This window comes from Cydia fagiglandana, chromosome 20 (genome assembly GCF_963556715.1).
Source record: "Cydia fagiglandana chromosome 20, ilCydFagi1.1, whole genome shotgun sequence".
NCBI classification, from domain to species: Eukaryota; Metazoa; Arthropoda; class Insecta; order Lepidoptera; family Tortricidae; genus Cydia; species Cydia fagiglandana.
The window spans coordinates 7,874,017-7,899,540 of record NC_085951.1 but is presented as its reverse complement, the minus strand read 5'-3'; the positions used below and the strand labels follow the sequence as shown (position 1 = coordinate 7,899,540).

General features: G+C 38.7%; 2 protein-coding genes and 1 long non-coding RNA gene across 4 annotated transcripts in view; 1 reads left to right on the top strand and 2 right to left on the bottom strand.

The window, feature by feature from the left end:
- LOC134674585 (uncharacterized) overlaps positions 1 to 25,524 on the top strand; it is a 254,701-nt gene that overhangs the window by 171,300 nt on the left and 57,877 nt on the right. The gene's annotated exons all lie outside the window — the stretch shown is intronic.
- On the bottom strand, positions 594 to 6,482 carry LOC134674581 (SH3 domain-containing protein Dlish). Its single transcript, XM_063532697.1, has 7 exons — positions 6,292 to 6,482; positions 5,747 to 5,940; positions 5,129 to 5,316; positions 3,333 to 3,499; positions 2,055 to 2,153; positions 1,558 to 1,700; positions 594 to 770 (listed from the first exon to the last, which is right to left on the bottom strand). Exons 1-7 carry the CDS (start codon positions 6,338 to 6,340, stop codon positions 606 to 608), a joined length of 1,005 nt encoding a protein of 334 aa, XP_063388767.1. The 5' UTR covers positions 6,341 to 6,482; the 3' UTR covers positions 594 to 605.
- LOC134674520 (rabphilin-3A) overlaps positions 19,341 to 25,524 on the bottom strand; it is a 92,043-nt gene continuing 85,859 nt past the window's right edge. For both annotated transcript variants that reach the window (XM_063532616.1, XM_063532617.1), the window contains exons 6-10: positions 23,558 to 23,694; positions 22,738 to 22,943; positions 21,655 to 21,799; positions 20,450 to 20,683; positions 19,341 to 19,949 (exon numbers count right to left, since the gene is read on the bottom strand). In XM_063532616.1, coding sequence (XP_063388686.1) covers positions 19,652 to 19,949; positions 20,450 to 20,683; positions 21,655 to 21,799; positions 22,738 to 22,943; positions 23,558 to 23,694 — 1,020 coding nt within the window. In that variant the 3' untranslated portion in view covers positions 19,341 to 19,651. The remainder of the gene's footprint in view (positions 19,950 to 20,449; positions 20,684 to 21,654; positions 21,800 to 22,737; positions 22,944 to 23,557; positions 23,695 to 25,524) is intronic.

Genomic DNA, 25,524 nt, shown 5'->3' with positions numbered 1-25,524 from the left:
CAAAATGATATTACATAAACCCTTACAATTATGTTAAAAAAAGTTAAAATATAAAGCGTAATATGAGATTCAGTAAATTTTGGACGGACGGAATATTTTTACATTATAGCTAACAATAATGTTTACGTCGAATTTGACAAGATATTGGAAGACGATTCGAGTATGTATATATTTTACATGGACACATGGCAATATTATAGTATAAAAGGTTAAGTGGGAGGCACTGCATTACACACTTATACAAATATTATAAAATAGTTCACTAGGTATTACGGTCCCATCAAAAATGTACAGGAATGTTGATGCTTTTAGATTAGATTTTTAATGGCCAAGAACGCTTTATCTTGCAACGCCGCAACGACGGAAGTAGGTAAACGGACAAACAGAGTTAACAGACTGCTTCTAATTTTTATCAATTCTATGTATATTGTTTTAGGAAAACAAAATCCTTTTCACAAAACCGGCGCGGAGAGTAAGGCTGCGTTTTCACCAAGCAATTGCTGCATGGAGCACCCTGTTGTGTAGCGTGCCTCGCTTGAGGCATTCGCTTTATAAGTTATATGCGACCATATACAGTCAGTAGGCACTGGGTGGTGTGGTGCGGGTCAGAGCGTGGTGGTGTGCGGCGCGCGCGCGTAGGCGGTGGGGATGAACCCGGAGCGGCGCGACTTGGGCGCGTGCGCCCACAGCCAGCCCTCCACCGTCTGCTGCGTCAGGTCCGCGTACACCCACTCGCCGCGCTTCACCGACAGGTCGTCCGGCGCCTGCGCCTGCAATACATACATTTTGGATTTCATCATCATCATATCAGCCAGAGGACGTCCACTGCTGGACATAGGCCTCCCCCAAAGAGTGCCACAATGACCGGTCTTGCGCCACCCGCATCCAGCGCGACCTTTACCAGATCGTCAGTCCACCTTGTGGGGGTCTACCCGCGCTGCTTTCGGAAAGTGTTTTCCAATACCTACTCAAGAAAATGATACTTCCCTTCTAATTGAGGCAGTGGCGTAGCTAGACGTGGGCGAAGTGGGCCGTCACCTACGGCCTCGTGCGAGGCCCCTTCGGGCACATCGAAATAAATATGCTACGTAGATGTGATTTCGCCCGCGGCTAGATTATTTCACGCTACGCCACTGAATTGGGGGCGCCCAAAGTGAAGTATTACTTAAAGTTTCGTAGTTTTCTCGATTGATCAGTTAGGGTTGTTTTACGGTTGGGGTTGGCGTGTGGAGAATGTTGGGGCGGCTGCGGGTTGTCTTGCTCAGTTACCTTATAATCGTACAGCATGACTAGCTCCGTGCCGTGGTAGCGGCCGTCGTTGTGCGTGTTGTTGGCGCCGGCGGACATCACGGTACTGTTGGGGTTGGCGGGTGGAGAATGTTGGGGCGGCTGCGGGTTGTCTTGCTCAGTTACCTTATAATCGTACAGCATGACTAGCTCCGTGCCGTGGTAGCGGCCATCGTTGTGCGTGTTGTTAGTGCCGGCGGACATCACGGTACTGTTGGGGTTGGCGGGTGGAGAATGTTGGGGCGGCTGCGGGTTGTCTTGCTCAGTTACCTTATAATCGTACAGCATGACTAGCTCCGTGCCGTGGTAGCGGCCATCGTTGTGCGTGTTGTTAGTGCCGGCGGACATCACGGTACTGTTGGGGTTGGCCGGCGGAGAATGTTGGGGCGGCTGCGGGTTGTCTTGCTGGTTCGCTGTAAATATTTAATTTTATTACTCTCAAAAGTGGCATAGTTGATGTTATTATTTATTACTCATAAAAACTTGGTTGTTGTTTCATATTTGCGTTAATTGCCAATTTCTCAGGCGACATTAATGGATCAAAATAAGAATCTATATAACCATAGACAATAAATAGGTGATATTATCTCTAAGAAGTGATCTCTTGTAGACAATCTTTACTAGATTCCTTTTACGAAAGTAAGGACAATACGATTGCTTTTAGTTTCAGCAATCGCTGCTTTGTCGAGGAAATGATCAAGTGTTACTGCTTTAGAGAAAAACGCATTATGATTGGTTTATTATGAAATAGTAGTTAATTTTCTTACCTTGTACCACAGCAGGATACACAAATCCAGAAGGAATAAAACCTTCCTGTCCATCACTTCGCACGATCCAGTACCAGTCTGGGTCTTCTCGGTTCAAAACTGGAAAATAATTGCTTTGAACGCCACATACGGCAATTGACGACAACGCAAAATCGTGACAACGACGCCAAAGACGGCATTTGACGTCGATCGTTTTTTAATGAAAATCTGCTGAAAAACACCCCACTTTTAGGTTGGCATTATTTCTTCACAAAACTAAATTTTACCCCTGTGGCGTCAGTGGCACGGCAAATGGATGCGCCGTTTGGAGTTCAAAAGGTTAAATTATCATTGAATAGAAGATAGCAGCTTGGTAGAGTTGGCTCATATTGCTCTATCCATAGTTTCCATATTCCAACCAAGGTATTGCACTACGCTACATAACAGTATGGCATATCAATCACATCCTGTAATGGCTCCTCTACACGATGGGCCAACGCCGGCCACTCCAAGGGACGTATATATGCGTTAGAGGGAGCAAGTGATATTGCTATCTCATTCTACCGCATGGCTGCGTCCCTTGGAGTGGCCGGCACTGGCCCATCGTGTAGAGGAGCCATAAGAGTTACAGTTATCAGACCTGTATCGGCACCATTATGTATCATAGGATTGACCAATGAAAATTTAACATATTTATCACAAAGGAGTTGTCAATCCCTGATTTCGAATAAGGACTAAACTTTAAGTTTTCTAATTATTTTAACCTCCAAAGTCCCTGCGTTCAATTTTTTTTCATATTCCAATATCGATTTTGAACTTTTATTATGTAACTAAGGCCCACTTGTACCATTCGTGCATTCCACTAACCCGAGGTTAACCAGTTAAACCTGGAGTTACAATGGTTACCAGTACAATTTGACACTAGGTTAACAGTTTAACCGCTTATCCCCGGGTTAGTGGGATGGTGCAAGTGAGTCTAAGGGTTCCAATTTCAAAAACAAAACAATAGGGTATTTTCCTACTAGTCAAATCAGTTACTTTTTTAGAACTGTCAAAACGATTTGCTAATATGGAATTTATATGAAACATTACATCGTGACGTCACGGTCAACTCACCTACTTTTTGTATTTCTATCCGATTTATTAAATAGAACTTGTGCTTAAAAATAACTCCTATCTGTGTTTTTCTAATAATTATCTGGTGCTTTATTTCATACATGGTGTAAAATAATTTATTTTAAATACAATGTTATACCCTATTGCTTGTGGGTCTCAGGAGGTTAAGAGTTTTTTATTTACCTGTAACAAACTCCCCTCTCTCAACATCCACATCATTCTCATCCCGGGCAGTGAAAGTGTAGAGCACCACATATCTGCCCGAGGGATCTTTGCTGAACGGACAGGCCTCACCCTCGCTGCCCAGCTCCGAGTGCCCATCATTTGTTGCACCGTCTGAGACTGATAATCTGGAAAAAATTGGAAATTATAATAATGGTAATAAAAATAGATCTTCTATCTTTTTAATTTTTTTTTTTAAATGTTTTGTCTGCTGAAATCAGGTTTGAATCCACATTTTTTGACTACCACACACATAACAAAAGGTTAGTATAAGCACAGAATAAGTAATAGTACTACCGTACAGAAAGGACACTTCCTATAAGTTCCTACAAAACTGAAGTTTGACAGCGACTCAGGGTTGAATCATAATATTCCTTTCTAATTTATGGCACTATCCCTTTCGACTATTTAGGGTTGTCAAAATTCAAGTAATTATCTTATCTGTGGTCATGCACGCAAAGGGACGTCAAATTGTGTCAACCCTAATAATTGCTCGGAGGAATACTGAGCTGAACGGAGCCAAGTTTGCCCGAAGTCAGGAGTGTCTCCGGACTGGTATAAGGCTGCATGCAGCACAGCACATTTATTGTTCTAAAAATACTGTAGTGAATTTTGAAACAGTCGTAAGGGGTCATCCATTAATTACGTCACACGTTTAGGGGGAGGGAGGGGGTCAAGAAAATGTGACATATTGTGACATGGGGGAGGGGGGAGACACAAACTTTGTGACGTCACTTTAACTTCATCAGTAACCGAAAATTTAAGGGTAAAGAAATTGAAAAAAGAATAGCATCCGGCTGGAGTAAATATTGGTCACTCAAAGAAATCATGAAAAGCAACCTTGGTATACGGATAAAAAGCAAAACTTTTAACACATGTGTGCTTCCATGTCTAACCTATGGCTGCGAAACTTGGTCTCTTACTAAAAAACAACGAGATAAACTTGCAAAGTGCCAGAGAGCTATGGAGAGGAGCATGCTCGGTGTAAAATTACAGGATAGAAACCGCAGCTCTGACATAAGAACCAGAACAAAAGTGACAGACATCCTCACCCACATAGACATGCAAAAATGGAGGTGGGCAGGCCACACTATAAGATGCAAAACAGAGAAGTGGAGCCAAAGAATTCTCATGTGGCACCCTACAGATGGATCAAGATCGCAAGGCCCTCAACTAACACGATGGGAAGACGAAATAATACTCACAGTGGGACCACTCTGGACAAGGGTGGCAAGAGAGAGGAAATACTGGAAGGAGTTGGAGGAGGCCTTTGCCGACAGGCACACTGAACCAAGAGACTTCATATAAACATTCAAAACTAAAAACCAACAATCATGTTCAGAATAAAGGGCTATATAAATAAATAAAAAAAAAACCGAAACTTTATTTAAATTATTTAGTTCGCTGTACATTTAAATAACAAGTTTTTAAAACGAAAATAGTTTTTAATCGTTTAATTTTCTTTCCTAATGAGTTTTGGGTTATAAAATTACTAATATTTATATCGTCAAAAATATTTTGATAAAATATTAATAATACTTAGGTACTTACTAAATTCGATTTGGCGATTTCGTAGAAAAAATGTGACGTCACACTAGGGGGGGAGGGGTTTGCAAAATGTGACCAAGTGTGACAAGGGGGGGGAAGGGTCAAAAAACCTAGAAATTGGTGTGACGTAATTAATGGATGACCCCTAATGACTCGAGCTTGAAACCATACAATGACTCGAAAAGGAACATAATATTTTGATAACTTACTGTGAAACATCTCTGTGTTGTATATCAGCTGGTGATCTGCTCCTCGGTAGTTTCTTCTTCAAGTCATGGTGCTCGCAGGGGGCACAGTACGAGTGAGGTATGAAGCCCTCTCTCCGTGACTCTGCCACTATCACATACACCCAATCATTTTCTCGATATAATACATTTACAATTTGACCGCGTTTTACCTGTAAAACAAAATATGAGTTCATCATGCAATTCAACTGAATTTGACCCTGCCTATGAGGCTGATGGTCCTGGGTTCAAATCCCGTAAGTACATTTATTTGTGTGATGAACACAAGTATTTGTTCCTGAGTCATGGGTGCGTCCTATATATAAGCATATATATTATGTAAATGTATTGTATTTTTGTACAAAAAAGTATTTTACTACTACTACTACTAAAGTATACGTGACCCATGGGTTTTTAATAACCCTTTATCTGGCAAACTTCTGCTGTGGGAATGTTAATTTAACAATTAAAATTCATTTAATTCAAAGACAGGCAAAATTCCAACAACTCTTAAATTATGTATGCCAGCTCAAGGTTTATATTCGAAATACTAACTTCACAGTAACTATTAAGTAATGGAACTAGTATGAAAACAGTAATTACCTCTAACTCATCATCCACGCAGGGTGCGAAATCATGCAGCACCACCATTTTGGAATCTGGACTTAGACCATGTTCCTTCTCTATACCGACTCTCACTAAGGTCTCTATACTTGCTGATCCAGTGATCCGCCCCATGCCAGGGCTGAGCCCTGAGCCTGGTCTGGACAAATCCTTGTCTGAGTCTCCACTACTTGCTATAAAAAAAATTTGCTGTACAGAAATTTCTATGCCAAGTGGTAACTAATAACTTCTCGTTTCGTTAATACGTTAATAAACATGGTTTTTAGCGTAATACACTGTCTTTATAAAATAAAATATACCTCTTGTTTATAACATGCATTACTGATAAGGAAGCTTGGAAGCTTTACGTTTGTACATTATATTTAAACGGGAATAATCCAGTTACAGAGCGAGACTTAATTACTCTCTCGATATGGGTGGTATATGACAAATAAGGCGAAATTACTAGTTTTACATTTATATGTAGAAAGTTGGAGGTCATTGACATAAAAGTTCCCACGATGAAAGCTCCATTAAGTACTCACATTTCTTTTTCTTCCCCCGTCTTATTCTCACTGGACATAAGAATGCCATATTGACTAAAGATAATTTTAATACATTACTAACTAAATTATAAGATACTTATTGCGATACTACGCGTTCTTTTGTGTAATAAATGATTTACAGTTTTACATGTCAGAAAAGTTCACAAAACAACTTTGACGAGTTTGAGTTTAGTTTTTGCACTGAAACCGGTTTTAGGATGCGAAGCGTTAAACATATTTTTCTAGTCGTACTAAAGAAAAACAGTAACAATCATATTTATCTTTTTGTGTACGAGATTTTTGGTTGAGTTATTCATAAAGTTTGTAAAGGATAAAATGAAAAGAAATAAAAATACGTAATACACCATTCAACATTAGAAAACGAAACGCTATCGCAAAGAGTAAAGTAAGTATAATAGGTAAAGAGAGCCCTCTTGAAGCATTTTATGGAAACTCATTTGAAAGCGCCATCTCTGATTCTCCCCCGAAACTAAGTATGTATGTGTGCGTGTACAACTACATATGCATCCATACGTGTACTTTCGTCCCACATAATATTAGGTCTACTTGGTCGGTTTAAAAGTCCATTTTTTGATTGGTTTCTTGTAACAAATAACTGTAATTGTTTACAAGGAGTCAAACAAAAAATGTACTTGTAAACCGCCCAAGTAGACCTAACATTATGTGGAAAACGTTAATTAATGTTATCAATAATGGAATTATAAAAAAAACAGAATATTAAAGTAAATATGTTTATTGCTTTCATTTTGTTGATAGCGTAATACAATAAGTGTAGGGAAAATAGTAACAGAGACAATAGACTCGTAAAGAAGCAAACTTGTTGTTTACCTCTCGTGCTTATATCGAGATCAAAACATGCGAAATATTCCAAAATTACTAGTGTATAGAGAGATTTAAAAAGTGGAATCTTGATCGTTGCAGAGTCACGAGAAGCGAGCAAACTTTGCTGCCGAGAGTAATTCATGTTTTACTCCACATGATCCCTAGGAAAGTACAATTTTTGGTAAATAATAGAAAAGAAGGCGTGTGGTGAAAAAGCATTCACACACAAGAAGATACATGTTAATAAGAAAATTTACTACGCCATAAGAATAAGAAGAGCCTAAAAATATGCGTTATACCAGTGCAAACTCCATTTAACATATTTTATTTTTGTAATGTTTATGTCTGTTGTAATATGATTGTGCTGCACGTTTAGTTTCGTCGTCATCATCATTATAATTTATTTTACCACATAATATGCGATTAACTGATCTGCACCAACTGTACAGTAAAACATTTATTGTAGTGTTTGTGAAATACTGGGTCAGTTTATCTTTATGTATAAAACATTTAAAAGGATAATCAACCAACACATCAGTTATTGCGGTAATGTCTTTTTTCAAGTTATTCTTCGGCACATTTTTTTTTAAAAACGACATTGTAATATTTTGTATGTCATGAAAACAATTGACAAAATCCTCGCTTGGGTAGCAAAGCCATCGCCTCGTGCTATATTCTTTTGCTTTAATGAATGCATTTTTTTTGTCTGCGTCTTGTCCATCAACTAGACTTTCTCTGCAGGTCTCACACCTTTTGACAACATTTTTAAGACATTTAGTCAGTACCCATCCACACACATAATTCCGCTGACCCGCATCGGATTCTTGTAAATTGTCACATGAGAAAACCTCAGCATTACATTCTACATCCTTTTCAGGTGGAACGTCTGCGTCTGCATGTTTTTCTTTCAGAAAGAAATCTAGTGTTTGTAGACATTTATTTGAGTCATCTTCGCAGTTCGCATTTTTGGAATGGAGCGAGTTATAATTGTTTAATAAAAGCGCTTTAAAGGCCGCTTCAAACGCCGTAGTATTAGGCGCGTTGTTTCTTGCCCCATAGCTGCGAATGTTCCCGAAAAAGTTTTCTAAGGGATCCTGATTTAAGTGTCGGGTTAATAAAATGTCAAAACCGAACTTTTCCGACAAAACTGTCCATATTCTTTCTACACCTTCTATAGTTTTAATAAAATTAATAACAGATGGGACGGTCTGTTCGATTTTTCGCATTTTATTCCCACTCATTTCTTGTTTTTTTATAAATGTTACTGTCTTTAAAATTGTTTTACAGTCTTGCCATAGTTTATGATGTGGCGAATTCCGCTTCACGCATCCTTTGTATTTTTTTCCGTTAGGAATGCTTATGGTATTTCCATTCAGGCTGTCGAATAGGTCGTCGAGCATCAAAGTAATGTCAATTAATTGACGACACTCCTGAGGCAGATCGCCACTGGCCGATAGGTGTTCAGCGGCTACAGCTACGCTATGGCTAAATAATTGGGTCGCTAATTTGACTCGCATTTTTTTTATTTTTTGTCGATTTACATGCTCTTCGGTCAACTTGTCCACTAGCCGTAGTTCTCCATATGTTCGGTCGGCGGCATATAACATTTTCATAATGTTGCCACATCACTATTTTCTCTTGCCCGTTTGTGACATAGCGCATGTCCTTGGAAAGTAAATTATTCCTGAGTCCCTTCATTAAATGGGGAGTGTCATAAATATGGATAATGTTTTTGCCATTTATTTTAAAATGTTCATATGGTAACTCCTTCTGTAGCTGTTTATTTTCTTTTTTGGTGTCATTTACTAGTTCCTTGATGGCTCCAACATTTACTTGGCTCTGATCACAAACAGTATTCACGATTTTCTGCAAACATGTCGTAAAATAGTAGGCAATCGGTTGCTTAAAATTATGTTTGATTCCTTTTACCATAAATACTAAGGCGTGGTCCGCAAACGCCTTGTCACGGTTGCAAGCAAAGCCTTCCATTCTATCCTTCTGCGCATTATAAGAAACCTGCGGTTTTAATGACATCTCGTCGAACATGAGGCTGCATAATCTGTCAGATAGGTTTTGCTTCGCAACAGTTTCCTTAATTTTTTTGAAAATTATAGGGTTTATCCCCGGTCTAAGTTTTATCTGGCCCAGTAAGCGCTTCATAGCTTTTGTAGATGGTAAGGTAAAATATTTATGAAGTAATGCATAGCATTTCGGACTTTTTTTGTATACAGATAATGACAACACCTTTTCTTCAACAGTGAAGCGTCGTCCTTTTGGTGTTTTTTTCGCTTGCTGCTGCATCTGCATAAATAGTCGCGCTGGTTTTGTCATGTTATTTACAATATCCTGGAATGCAGGATTGGTTGTGAGGTCTTCGGCATTTGCCAGCCTCGCTGCAAATGACTTGGATTTTTTCTGTAACCTTATTATCTCAGTACGTAGCCGCTTGATTTTTGTACGCAGTGAGATTGATTCTGCTAAGCTGGTGCTAGATGATTTTGTTTTCAGCCCATCTGAAAAACAAAACTGAATGTGTGAATTTGGAAGCATGGTTAAAAATAATAAACCGCACTGTTACAATAGAGACTATTACTGCCATGTTCTGCCGCCAGAGGGCAACATTAATTTGTTTGGTAAACCACAATGCAGTGGTTCCTAACCTTTTCAGTCCGGTCACCCCTATGACTAACTAGGTAACCTGATCTTAATCTGATTTTTATGAAATTTGGTACCAATAGAGATAGTTTTCTGAGTTGGTACCGAGGAAGGACAAAGGATAGCTTTTATAAGATAAGATAAAAAAGGAAGCTCCGTGGAAGTATGTGTGGGTAATCTATGTATAATAAGCAAATAGTCTGTTCGAGATCCTGAAAACGGTGAAAAATAGAGATACTACTCTTAAAAATACGTGTAGTATCTCTATTTTTCACCGTTTTCAGGATACCTCATTAGTTTCGTCATGATGCCTAGAAAAATGTATTCGAAGAGAGTATTAGCACACAAAAAATATCAAAAGTTATAAACAAAAAAAGGGGAGATTAAATAGTTGTTTTTTATTTCCCCAATATCGCAATAAGTATCTGTCCTTCCTTTTCCCGAAGCGATTTTGTGCTGGCTAAAGCTATTAGAACCCTTAATTTTCAGTGATATATAAGGCTTAACATGCTTTACTTTTAATATTTTTTGTGTACATTACACGCTTCGAATACATTTTTCTAGGCATCATGACGAATGAGATATCACACGTATTTTTAGGAGTAGTATTTCTATTTTTCACTGTTTTCAAGATCTCGAACAGGCTAAAAAGGTGGATAAAAAGTAAGCTACTTAAATCATAAATTCCACGTAGAATAAGTCGTGGGCAAAAGTTAGTAGGTATACAGTGTGTAACTGGCTTGCGGGCATTTATTAAAACTGATAATAATATGATCCATTAGCAGTTGTTTTCGTGTATTAGCAAATCATATTAATGTGAATTAACAGCTTAATTAAATTTCGTATTTGCGTAATTGTCGTTACTCATATCGCTAACGCACGTGGTACAAGGCATATCATGGTACGGGGATAAAAAACTGAGACAACTCTATAGCCCGCTCCACACTCGTGCGCGAATCGCGGCGCGAAGCCGCGAACGCGAGTCTGGAGTCGATTTCGCATATCACGCTACGTCTTACGTAGGCGAACAACGCGCGAACGCGGCGCCTGACATTCGCGTGCAAATCGCGCCGCACCGCGTTCGCAACGAGATCGCTTACGTAGGACACTTCTATGGGCATCAAAGGATTGATTTCGCCGCGCCGCGCCGCGCCGCGTTCGCGCGTTGTTCGCCTACGTAAGACGTAGCGTCAGCGAACTAGACTCCACACTCGCGTTCGCGGCTTCGCCCGCGATTCACGCGCATAGTCTGGAGGGGGCTTATCACAAAATTACTGTCGTCCTTATCATTGCGTTCATATATGGAGGTTTTAAGTGTTTTTTGTAAACTTTGACATGATAATTTCAAAAGTCGTCAACACGTCGGGTTGTCAAAACACACCAAAAAATATGCAAAAGTGGTATTAGATTTTCTTTAAAATGGGTTACGATGCTCAAGAGCTGTTAATACACGTGGAACTGCAGCTCAAGGCTTAAGGCTTTATCGGAAACACTTCCCTAATTGACGACATCCACACAATGCTCGATTGATAACAGCGGCTTCTCAGCGAGTTCGTGAGATCCAGCCAATCGCCCCTGGTCAGCTTGAAAGCGCAATGCACGGGACCGTGCCAGTGCAAGTTGGGGAATGGATTCTCGAGCACTTCAGACAGGTAGCAAACCAACGACAAGTACCTTACCTACTCGTATTATGTGGCGTTAATGTATTATATTGTAATGTATAAAAATTAGGGGTTTGAATTTAAGTTTAATTTAGTTGGTAATAAAGTGTTTATCAATGAAACTAGTGCCTTTAATTTGGTGTAGCTATCTTAAGTGTTGTTGGTATACTTGGTATCGCTAACTCTTAAAATTAAACGTCGTAATAATAATAAACAAAGTATGAAGAGCTGTCATTAGCACTTACTTGTCAATTTACTGTGCTGACCATTGCTGGCAATTAAAATTTCGTTAGAAAGTTAATAAAGGCTGAATTTTAGTTTTTTAAGTAAATTAAGATCATGGTTAAGTTAAAGAACTATGTTACTTTACCCTGTTTCAATAAAAGCCCACTTGTCGGTAACAGACTGTATACCTATTGTATAAATGTAAATATACCTTGACCGCCCAAAGCACCTCCCGCCCATTTAGATTTGCTTATCACGCTGTAATTATGCTCCATGATTACACCGGCGCGAGCTTGAGCAGCACTCGTATCTTGAGTTATAGCTGAAAAAGTATTAAGATTCTTATTATCTATCCATTATACATACCTACTAAATAGGCAGAAATTTATGTCATGAATTTCTATCGCTTTATTGTACAGTGTTGAGTGAGGTACAGTCAGCAGCAGATATACCTGAGCGGGCAAGGTGTCCAAGAAAACATATACACTTCAATCGTCACAAAAATAAGGACATCTAAGATGTCATTTTCACGTAGGCTTCCAGTTCGTCACAAATACCTTAACTTCTGAGTTTTTCTTTAACACATACACCCTTATTTAATCACAATGACAATAACGGTTAAAAAGTCAGTGGTAACTAAGCAATCAAATTCAAGCTGCTGTCATTAATACCTACACGCACTGCCAATCACGTACGTCAGCAGCCAGGGTGCCACCAGTTGCTAAGCAGTTGTTATTTCAATGGTAACTAAGCATCAACATTTTATCTCTTTAACTTTAAAATAAATACTGTAGCACTACGAATTGACACCTCCTTTCTTAAAGAAGTATTTTATCGTTAAGTGTCAAACTTATACCATAAATAAGTAGGTTCTACTAGAATGATCGGTTTTTTTATTTTAACTGTCATATGCAGCTGTTCTTCCAAACCGTTGATCATATTATATACCTATGTTAATATATTTATTTAGCCCACTTATTGTAGTAAAATATACTATACAGGATGGCCCATTTAGATCGGCCAGTATGGGAAAATCTGATACTATACGATATACACCGATCTCTTCTTAGGAATCATGTCATCGATTTTAGTAACACGAAAAACTGCATTCATACATTAAAAAAAATGTGTACTCAGCTCGGGAATCGAACCCCGAACGTTTTGAAAAATAAAACTAAGACTATTTCTATTTAGATATCGATTGTGTAGGTCTTAAGCAATAAATGTTACTATGAAACATGATGTCTGAAATTAATAAAATGCATTGTTTTCATATCCTTTAATTTAATTTAGTCAGTTTTCGAAGAGACCAGCATTTTTAGGGTTCCGTACCCAAAGGGTAAAACGGGACCCTATTACTAAGACTCTGCTGTCCGTCCGTCTGTCCATCGACATCCGTCCGTCCGTCCGTCTCGTCACCAGGCTGTATCTCAGGAACCGTGATAGCTAGACAGTTCAAATTTTCACAAATGATGTATTTCTGTTGACGCTATTATAAGTAACAAGAAATACTAAAAACAGAATAAAATAAAGATTTAAGTGGGGCTCCCATACAACAAACGTGATTTTTGAGTAGTAAATATCAAATGGCATTCCGCACAGGAGTAATCTAAGTAACGCCCACTGCGGGTTCAAACCTACAACGTCCTGATAGAAAGTCGTACATGTATACGCTACATGTGACATTATCTTCAAAAAATATATAAACTAATGCGAAATTAACATAAAACCAGAAGACACAAATTAATAATAGAAATGAAATCAAAAAAAAATAAAAAGCTGTAATCTCTAGGTGCGTACGACTGAGATTTGAACCCGCGGTCTCTGCTTTGAAAAGCAAACGCCTGTTACTGAGACCACGACGTGCCTTGACAATTGGCTCTAAATTCGGCATCAGTTAGATTTTGCTATGTGTCATTCGTCTTGACGATTCTGTTAAAAGAAATAGTTTGCAGTAAGTTGACCGAGAGGCTCCTGTCAAATGGTTGAAGGGCAAAAAGTGAGATAGATGTATGTGATGACAAGACTGTACTGCTTTCGATGATTGTCAAAACGCTTTACCTGAAATTAGCATGGCTATCTTTTATTCAATATTCGACCATACTTGTATGCTTTAAAGTCTATTTTTCCATATTGTTCAGATATATTTGACACGTTGACCGCTTAGATACCATTGGTTTTTTGACAGCTAAGGTATCAATGACTTGTTGTAAGTGTAGAAATTAATGAATAGCGACTGTTAACATATTTGTGACACGTTGAGCGCTCACAAGTAAATACTACCATGACAGTCAACAACTTTTTGACAGTTTAAACGTTTACCTCTCTTTGAGCACCTGGAGTGTATAGCGACTTCTGCTGCTGACTGTACGGCTAAACCGGAAATAACTGAATCGAATTTGATGAAATCCGCTCGTACTCTGAAGCTATGGCTGTGGCTAAATGTCTCTGTCGCATAGAGCTGGGTGCGCCTCATGCTGCCCTCCAGTCGCTATTATGTGTTCCCTTGTTTGGGATGAGGTTGTTATTGTTACTCATGAAACCATGACATTAAGTAAAATTTCTGTGAGAATGAAATAGAGGGCAACTGCTAGAATACTCTCCTTCACATTCCATATTTTAATTGCTTAATTTTACAAAAAAACATGTACCTTTACAAGTAATTAAACAATATTAGTTAGTTGTACATTGTTGTTCAATACAATTTTCGTTGGTCGCCACTTGAGAGACATCTAGTATCGAGTAGCGGTACTGATAATTCCGCTACTCGATGCTAGATGTCGACTATGAAAATACTAATATTTTTGGTACCAAAACTGATGCATGGAGTGAGCACTCTTGTCTTACTATATTTCTCTATGGTATTATTTAAGCAAAAACCTACCTGCGGAATTGCTTTGTGTTGGTGTACTGAGACTCTGAAACTGCGGAAAGAAGGCGGCTTGAGGCATTTCAAAAACATCTGAAAATATCATTTTTATATATAAATAACGTTAGAAAAAGAGAAAATGTGGCGAGTAACAAAAAACCCGTGGTAGCCTGTTCGGTAAGGGAAATTATCGCTTACAAACAACAAACACAAACAAACAAACTTTTATCCCTTTTTAACCCCCTTAGGGGTTGAATTTCCAAAATCGCTTCTTATCTCTTGTACACTTTATATATAAATCTAACCTGGTGTGCAAATTTCAAATTTCTATCTTTTGTAGTTTCGGCTCTGCGTTGATGAATCAGTCAGTTGATGTGTCGGTCAGGACACTTGCATTGCATTTATATATAAAAATATAATATAAAATATATAGATTACCCGTATTGGTTGGTAATGCAGCCTGCTGTGGTGCTTCAATAGAAACTTGTTGTAAGTTTGAGGTAGAGGCTTGTTCATTAATGTTTGGCTGAGTAGCATGCGAAATTTCCAAGATGTCAACATGCCTTTGTTCTGTAAAAAGGTACAGAGATTGGTTGTTGCGCATGCAAATTTGAACCCCATACAAACTTTCATCCCTTTTGAACCCCTTAGGGGTTGAATTTCTCAAAATCGCTTCTTATCTCTTGTACACTTTATATATAAATCTAACCTGGTGTGCAAATTTCAAATTTCTATCTTTTGTAGTTTCGGCTCTGCGTTGATGAATCTGTCCGTCGGTCAGGACACTTGCATTTATATATAAAAAATATATAGATTACCCGTATTGATTGGTAATGCAGCCTGCTGTGGTGCTTCAATAGAAACTTGTTGTAAGTTTGAGGTAGAGGCTTGTTCATTAATGTTTGGCTGAGTAGCATGCGAAATTTCCAAGTTGTCAACATGCCTTTGTTCTGTAAAAAGGTACAGAGGTTGGTTGATGCTCTAATGGACGGAATAGTTCATATGACGGAATTAGCTACGTTTAACCATATTTCTGTCAGCGGTACATTGCATGTAATGGCTTCTTTTCTCTAAATATCACTATAAAAATTATGCATACTGCTTTTTAAAACACGTAACAATAGTAACCTAATCAATCAGTACAGTCAGCAGCAGAAGTTGCTAAGCGGGCGAGTGGTTTAAAATGATCTGGACGCGACTTTATAGTTAAGACAATAAGAGCATGTCAAGGTAATTTCGAATACCTCGCCCGCTTAGCAACTTCTGCTGTTGACTGTACTACAAGTACCATTGCGGCTACGTGCCAGATACAGCCTAGTCGCATTTTTTGTTTTAAGTCCGACTCACGCTTGAAGCTAAAGGTACTCCTCTTTGGGACACTTCGGGAATTCGGCCACAAAACTTTATTTTTTAACTTCCTCATTTACCGCCCAAAAGTGGCCCTTATGCCTAAAATTCATTTCTTTACGTTACACGTCCATCCGTGTTTGGGTCACTAATTTACATAATTATGTGTACCAAATTTCAACTTAATTGGTCCAGTAGTTTCCGAGAAAATAGGCTGTGACAGACGGATAGACAGACAGACGCACGAGTGATCCTATAAGTGTTCCGTTTTTTCCTTTTGAGGAACGGAACCCTAAAAACATCCTTATAAAGAGTTAGACTGGTTTTTCCGACTTACGTATAACTAATTCTGAAAGATAATCTTATAGATTCATACCAGGTAAATGCAGTGAAGGCACTGCTTATCTATTTAACCGGTGATTACGGTTTTTGTCTGCATTCTTGAAATGTTTATCACAAATGATCCTCTTCTTATGGTACTCATAATCCGAAGATTTTTCCAACTTGCCACCAACAAGTGTGACCCAAGATTTGAATTGTTCTGGATACTTGTCAGGATTTGGAAAGCGATGGGTTATTGTTCCTGAAAAAATAAATTTACTCTCCTTGTATTATGTCTGCCTGATACATGTAATGTAAGATAATGTTAAAATAAGTATGTATAACACATATTTTTATACCATGTCTGGAGTATCTAGATATGGGATTTTGAACTATACATATGCATAGATATGACAAGATTCTTATAGCTATATTTTATTGTTAATTAATAATATTTAAATGATAAGTTTTAAGAGGTATTCTAATAAGCCTACAATTTTTCATTTTTATTTGTATTAGGTATAGGTTATTTTAAGTAATTGCTATGCCCTTGCAGGGTTCATGTTTGAAACAACTTATTTGTTATTTACTACCTATATGTACAACATGAATGCAAATAAAGAACTTGAACTTGAACTTGAATGTATTAGGTACCACAATTCGTGAAAATGAACTTACCAGTGTTTTTACATCCAAAAGCACATAGTCTAGGCATTGTAGCAGATTTATCGATAGTGGCCTGCCTTATCAAAAGTTACTAGTACTTAGGTACTAGTACTTAGGTACCTACCACGAAATAAATTTACTGTAAAATAGCGTCCATATCGCACAAAATAACACAGCACACAGCGAATGCTCAACGACAAGGCGGAGCAACACAGAGATAACTCAACGCACTTTCGGGGTTTTCATAACAGGGTATGTGTTTTAATTCGGGCTATAATCTAATTTCTTCAGAACCGTAACGAAGAAAATGGCTGAACCATCACTGAAATATTTCAAATTTACCCTCTTCCAGTGACAGCAAAAAAAAATTGCTTGTCTATGCTTGACATGGTCTTGGCGGATATGCAAGTGTTGCCAGCATAAAAAAACAGTATAATTAAATCAAATTTATAACAAAATTCTTATTTTTTCACAAAATTGATTGAAAATTATAATAATTACAAATATGAATTCGTACTTATTTTAATTTAAATATTAATGCCACTGAAATTATATACATTTTATAGTGACATCTGGTGAAGTAGTTTGTGTAATCGGAAGTCAACTAATTTTGTGAGAAGCAAGATATAGAAGTCGCCTGCATCTTTACTGACGTTAACTACATTTGTAGTGTCCCCCCCCTGCGCTATCGAAACGCCGATATAAAATGACAGTTTGTCATAATGGCAAGCGCGGTCATTTTTGATTCGAGGATTTTGGGCATTTTTAACCGACTTCCAAGATAAGAAAGCAGGCGCTTCTAATTATATATTTACTTATTTAGTCAATTGACTACATGTTCACTACTACAACTACAAACTAAAGCTTTACGAAAAGTGTTCGTTCGACAAGGGGATGTTAAAAACAAAATACACCATGTACAGTTGAAATGCTTATATTTCAGAATTCATGATTAGGTATTAAATTGGGTAAGTATACATTATAAAGGCAACCCTCCATTTATATTTAACAACAATTTTATAACATGCGTACACCCTCTCATCTAAAATGTTTCTTTGGCACATTTAAAATACAAAAATACGAACCATATATTTCAACAAAGATAAATACAACGATAGAGGAATAAGTAAGTATAGACTGCTCACTCCATACAACATACATCGGTAGCGGTACTGATAAATCCGCTACTTGACGCTAGATGTCGACTACGCAAAATAATAAGCGTTTTGGTAAAAAAACTTAGAAAACTGATGTATGGAGTGAGCACTCTATGTTTTCTTTTTTCTCTATAGTACAACGTTCAAACAATTTCCTACTAGTCCTACTAGTACCTACACTACCTACAGTACACTATTTTCTCGGAAACGTTTGCATTTGTCATAATACTCTTTCAGGCATATATACCTCTCTCTGACTGAAATAGAGACACGTTCGTACGTTTCCGTGAAAATACGATGGTAAAATATTATACATACCTTTATTGATATTTATATTGGCCTAGCTAAAACTACATAGAATGATGTCTAACTATCTAATTGGATACATAAAAAAATAATTTAGCCTCGCTTGATGAAATAGGTAGGTACTTACCTACCTGCTACCTTATGTTTACGTGCTTACAACAAACTAAATTCTTTTCTATTAAATATTTTTTGTTTTTTACTATGTAGGTACCTACATCACCATATCCAGGTATTACCATTTAGAAAATCATTTAGTATTCCCAGTGCATTTTCTCTTTATTAAATGTTTAACATAATATATGTACCATAATATATGAACATACGAGTTGCACGATCTGGAGGTGGTTCACAAGTTTGTGTACCTGGGATCTCAAATAAGTGACGATGGGGAATGCGGCCCAGAGGTAGTTAGAAGAGCACAGATGGCCAAAGCTGCGGTGAAAAGACTCGAGAAAATATGGGATAACAGAAGCATAAACCGCAAAACAAAGATCAGACTAATGCGGACCCTTGTTTTCTCGATCTTCTTATACGCGTCCGAAACCTGGACCATCAAAACCGAAACCCGTCGCAGGATAGATGCGTTCGAGATGTGGTGCTGGCGGAGAATGCTCCGGATCTCATGGACTGAACGCCGTACAAATGCATCAATTCTCGACGAACTTAACATTACAACGAGGCTCTCCACTGTTTGCTCCCAACGTGTACTTGGTTTCTTCGGCCATCTGAGCAGGGCAGGGCCAGATAGCCTGGAAAAGCTCCTTATTACTGGCCGTATGGCAAGGAAGCGTAGGGGTGGACGTATGGCCACGCGTTGGGCGGACAGAATAACGTCAGAGACAAACGCCACATTGCAGGCTAGCATGCACTGGGCCCAAGACAGAGTGGCTTGGAGAGCGCTGGTGAAAAGTGTCCACATTCGTCACGTCCCTCAGCCATGAGGATACGACAAGGAAGAAGATGTACCTAAATACTATCGCACGGGACTACGAAAACCAAACCACGGGGTTATTTTATTGTTTCAATTCCAACCCACGATGATACCTACAAAACGTCTAAAGTTTAAGTATCGTGACTTCCATTCCATAGCTTTACCTAAATAGCGTTGGGTACGTTTATTTATCTTATAAAGCGTGGTTTTAAGACACCTATTCATATTTCCACAAAGCAAGTTGAATAGGTATATAATAACAAAGTGGCTTTTGTTTGAGCACGATCGCAGTAATTTCTTGTATCTTAGAGGTAGGTACCACTATAGATAAATACGTTGTCAGCATAAGTACGATTCCTTGCAGCACTCTCGAAACACTCTATAGATGTTGCGTATCAGTCAACGAATGCCATTGCTCGTGTCTGTGATCAGGAAATTTAATGCAGTCCATCCAGTGCTTCAGTCTTCTACCCTTACTACTAGCGCCCAACACCAGGCTCCCAAGGAAATCGTTGGGTTTCCCGTAGTCTTTATCCCAAACTGTCAGGGTTAAGTTTTGTCGGGACAACTCGGTGGGTCGGGTTTCGAAGAGGATTTCTTCGTTCCAAATTGGATTCAAGTTACGCCATTTGATGGAGGTTTTGTGCTTCTTATGATATGGATCGGGGTCCAGGTGTCTGAAAAAAAAGGCAATTTATTGCACAATTGTTGACATTATTCTCCGGAATTCTTTTTATCCTCCCAAACTCTCAGAGCTCTTAGAATCTTTACTGTAAGTAAGGCGGTAATTACACTTGGATGCGTCGCCAGTGTGACTACCTCCTAGGAACAGAGGGTTCTACCGCGGACTTCGCGAAATACCGAAGTTCGCAAATTACGGGCATCTTTCTCTGTCACTCTTAATTACGCCTTAATTGGAGTAAAAGAGAAAGAAGCCCGCAATTTGTGAACTTCGGTGTTCGCGGTAAGCTCTCAGACACTCACACTTGATTAAAGGGTCAATATTCTGTCCTGCACCGGGAGATGACCAGATCGCCCGCTTCTTAGTGCTTTAGGAGATAGAAGGAGGCCTGAGGGCTTTGAGTAGACCTGAGTAGCTAGACGTAGTAGTCCACGTGCACATACTTTTAGGTGCTAAAGGGTTCATTATCATTGAGATTTTCCGTCAAACACATACAACTTAACAAAAGGGTCCGAGTATCCGTTGCTGTCCTGAGCCGGCAGATCAGCAGCCCTGCACACAGTCACGACCAGCGCCCTTCTCTTGGTACTATAGCAGAGAGCCAATAGGAGCCGGGGGCCTGTTGGTTCACAGCTAGTCGATCCAGAGAGAGCCAGGCGTAGCTGCGTAGGTGCCTTGGCGCATTCTCGGAGAGATACCGTTGCTGAGCCCATCTCGTCACAGCCGAATCTGAAAGGAGATTTTTATCTATTTGAATGACACGAACGCCATAGTTAAATTAATGATTATGGATTAGCCGCGCGGGGTCATAAAAAGCAAAATTCTTCCCCATGTTAGTGCTTTTCCGATTGCACCCTAAAGAAACTTGCACGAACTGAAGCAAGCACTGGTTTTGAAGGCTCCTCTTCACGTTGGGCCAACGCCAACGCCAACGAGGGACGCATTTATGCGTTAGAGGGAGCAAGTGATATTGCTATCTCATTCTACCGCATGGCTGCGTCCCTCGTTGGCGTTGGCGTTGGCCCAACGTGAAGAGGAGCCTTTACATAAATAACTTCAAAGTGCAAACCTTTCAAAACAGGAAGGATAACTAACTCTACTGTCAACAGTGTTTATTTATGTAGGTCTTATTGGGATTAGTCTGATTTCCTCGCGATGTTTCTTTACCGAAGGAGTAAAATTCCACTTTTTAACAGGTAATCTTGGAAAAGGATGAAAAATAGTTTTAAAGTAGGTACCCAAATTGCTGTTATATCAGCGTGGAGACACTCCTGACTTCGGTCGAACTCGGCTCCGTTCGGCTCAGCATTGCTCCGAGCAATTATTAGGGTTGGCACTACTAGACTTCCTTTTGCGTGCACGACCACAGATAAGATAATCATTTGAATTTTGACAACCCTAAATAGCCGAAAGGGATAGTGCCATCTATTAGCATAATTCGACCCTGAACCGCTGTCAAACTTCGGGTTTATAGGAAGTGTCCTTTCTGTACGATAGTACTCTTATTTCTATCATTTAACATATGATATGATCAAAATAAACCGGCGAGCGTGTATGAGGAATGTTATGAATGTGAAGGAAGCGAAAGAGGTATGTCAGGATCGTAGCAAGTGGAAATCCGTGGTCTCTTCCTACCCCTCCGAGAAACAGGCGTGATTATATGTATGTATATATGTATATAACATATGGGGCACTCCTACCTGTCGTCGTCAAACAAAAATATCTCCAAGGTCTTGGTGGCGAGGTCCGACTCCGTGATACCGAAGAAGTGGAGGGTCTCGTTGAACTCAGGGTTCTTCGTCTTGTGCACCGTCTTCGTTCGTAGCCGGTTGGAATATGTGCCTTCTGTCAAATTGGAAAATTACCATTTGAATGGGTTTCATATGTTTAATCATTTAAGACTACGATTTTAAGAAGTTTATATCTCTTTTGTTTTTATTTAAAAAGAATCCTCTTTCTACCTTACAGCCTTAGCTTAGCTATATTACAAGCGAAGATATATATATATATATATATATATATATATATATATATATGTATAACTCTGTCCTCTCTGCTACATCAAGATTACGTTGAAGCAAAAACGCCTACGCGATCGCTTCCTCAAGAAACCAATTTCACTAAGAGTGACATTCCATTTCTAACTGCAGCTGCAATACTGTTCATTTTACTATGGAAACGCGTCGCTGTCATTGTCAATTGCCATAGAAAATGAACGGTATTGCAGCTGCAGTTGGAAATGGAATGTCACTTTAAACCGGTTTAAAGTGATTGTTTGTGTTTAGGACACTAATTTTTCTTTACTTTGAGACCATTTTGTGGGTTTATTAAGTAATTAAGTATCTCTGGAGTTATTTGGAATTATAAAAAACATCACAATAGTTTGATTAAATTTAATGTTTTAATAACGGCATAAATAGATAGTCAAGTGAATTTTTTTTCGCTCTGACAGCCCGAGCCAAAAAGTTCGCCAGATAATTAGCTCTACAAAACACTTTTATTAGTTACAATTGGAAGGCCAGTTTTATTCTAAATTGGGGATTATTTTGTGGCAGTTGTATTTATTGTACAGTCACCTGCAAAAATATGTTACTCTTCGAAGGCCTCTAAAATATGTGACACGCTCTTATGACTCTACAAATAAGATCGAGTCAGATATTTTAGCGGCCTTCGTTGTGTAATATATTATTGCTGGTGACTGTACATTTCTCATTGCACTGTGTTGTTCAATATGTGGTATCACAAATAAAATAAGAATTTAAAAATGTAAAATCTAAACGCACCTATCGGCAGAACTTCAAGTCTGCAGAAAGGGTCAGACAGCCCCGTCATGTCCATGCCGATTAAACCCCTAGCTCTCAGCACTGTAACGGCTAAGGACGATGTGGCATTTTCGTAGGCTAACTTGATCTCCAAAGTGCCGAACCCTGCGTCCGGTATCGATGTTGGTCGTTCTGGCTTTGGTATCTCTTTTCGGACGCTACGGAGACTGCAAGAAAAAAAAAAGTTATTTAAATTATAGCTTTAGGAGTCACGATAACGGCGGGCGCTATAATGTTCGTGTTTCTCATAAATAAGTAAAAGTGTTGGAGAAACTCGGCATGGAGGGATTTATTTTTCAAGGATACTCTAATAATCCCAATGCACCTTAAATATTTATGTCCAACATAATGATCATACAGATGTAGTGCATAATTGTTTTCCTTCGTATTTTCTCGGAAACGTCATGCTACTCGTACTTCAATCAACCTCAGTACTTTTTGTACCGAGCGACACTAATTGAAATAGCAAGACACGTTCGTACGTTTCCGTGAAAATGCGAAGGAAAATAAGCAACACATCTGTAGATTGTGAGCCTTGAATTGTGCCTACTGATTATTCTGATGGACGATATTTTCGTGGTAAAAAAAATACTGACTTTTGGAATAAATAACAAGTGTTGTTTCAAATAAAATCTGTAGGTGGCGAACGTGTCTTATCTTGCCAAGTAAAATTGTGTCTCAGATTTTTCATCACTAGCTATTTTTAGCCCATAATAATTTTGATTATTGCGAAGTTACGTTGTGTTGTCAGTTGTCACATTGCGAGGCCTACAGACTCTACCTGTAGGCGCTTCCTTTGCTTCCTGTTCTTTTAAGGGAGGCCAGAGGCCGTTGGTTCATACTGTCCGTGCGATGCAGGCTAAGGCCGCTCACGCCGTGACTCAGGATATCAGTTTCGTTCCAGTCGTGATGCGGATCCTAGAACAAAAAATGGTTATAAGACCAAAAAAATCTTACGCATCAAGCTCCGGGGTCCGATTCTGATTTTTAATTCTTATTCTAAAACTATTTGGATATGATTTGTCAGATGTAAATAGCAACATTTCTAAACGACAAACACTGTTGTTGATTGAAAGCTAATAACAGTTTCAGAACAAGAAATTCAAATCAGAATCGGACTACCGGTATCTCCGAGTTGAGAAAATGGGAACACCCAGCGTAGAGATGAGGAGGGTGAGATGGAATTCCCTAAAATGTCTGGGAGCTTGTGTGTAATAGGGCGTACAAACACAGCTGAAAAAGTATTTGTCGCTGTACCAGTGTACCTGCTGCGACTTTCTCAAGATACCAGCAAAGGGTTATTTGGTTATATCAGAAAGGAGTACCTACACACACATGGCTCAATGCAAGCAGTAGTGGGTTTGCAGTTTTTGCCGCCCTTGGCCCCATCAGGCTCTATATAGCCGCTCCTTTCTCAGCACCCATCATATGTACTACATTTTGAGTTATTTCTTGTTATCTTCAGCGAATGTTTAGTCAGAATTTGCCGCCCCCAAAAAACTTGCCGCCCTAGGCCCGGGCTTACCAAATTGTTAAGGGACGACAACGCGCATATTCCTCTGGTCAGGCGGACCGAACGCTTTACCACAACGTGACAGAGATTGAGGATAATAGCCGATCCCTCCGCCAAATCGGCTAATTAATTAGGAACCCAATATAAAAAAATAATAATATATAATAAGTATGTACTTACAGACGTAGGTATTATGCCCAGAATTTAAAAGGGAGGATCAAGTTTGAGAAAGGAGCAATCAGGAAATCCGACAAACTTTTAATTTCCCAAACTCCGTGGTCTATTCCAACCAAAGTCCGCATTTTCGCTGTTGTTTACAGAAAAAGTAAGGAAGATTTCTCGGAATTAATTTGCAATTTATATAGGAATTGTGGAATCGTTCCAATGCAAGCAAAAAAACTCATTCCATCTTTGTTATAAGCTTTTATTCAATTTACTCTTATCTCTGTTTTGTTAATGGAGAGAGAGGATCCATTGTAATAAAACAACGCAACCTCATTGAGTTTCGCTTCGTTAAAATCGATGATAAACGCTTGAAAAAAAAAACTATTAAGCAAGCAAGTTGTGGAATGTAGAAGATAAAAGAAATTAGTCTGTTCGAGATCCTGAAAACGGTGAAAAATAAAGATAAAGCTCCTAAAAATACGTGTGATACCTCATTAGATTCGTCATGATGTTTAGAAAAATGTATTAGAAGCGTGTATTAGCACACAAGAAATACCAAAAGTTATAAGCAAAAAAAGTAAATATTTTTTATTTCCCTAATATCTCAAAATTTATTCATATTTAAGAAACGAAAATTCATATTATTAAAGAGGAAGATATTTCCTATAAAACATTCCATACTTGCAGAACTGTATCTCCATTATTTATACTTTTAATTCACCGCTGAACACAGCCCTCCACGCTCCATTTTCGGGTACGCGCGCGACGTTAAAAATCGGTTACGTAACATTAAATATAATTTTAAAGGTATTAAATATTTAGTGATGCACGCTTATTGATCTCTTCTTTCCTTGCTGTTGTTGTCTGTACAGTCAGCAGCAGAAGTCGCTATATACTCCAGGTGCTCAAAGAGAGGTAAACGTTTAAACTGTCAAAAAGTTGTTGTCTGTCATGGTAGCATTTACCTGTGAGCGCTCAACATGTCACAAATATCTTAACAGTCGCTATTCATTAATTTCTACACTTACAACAAATCATTGATACCTTAGCTGTCAAAAAACCACTGGTAT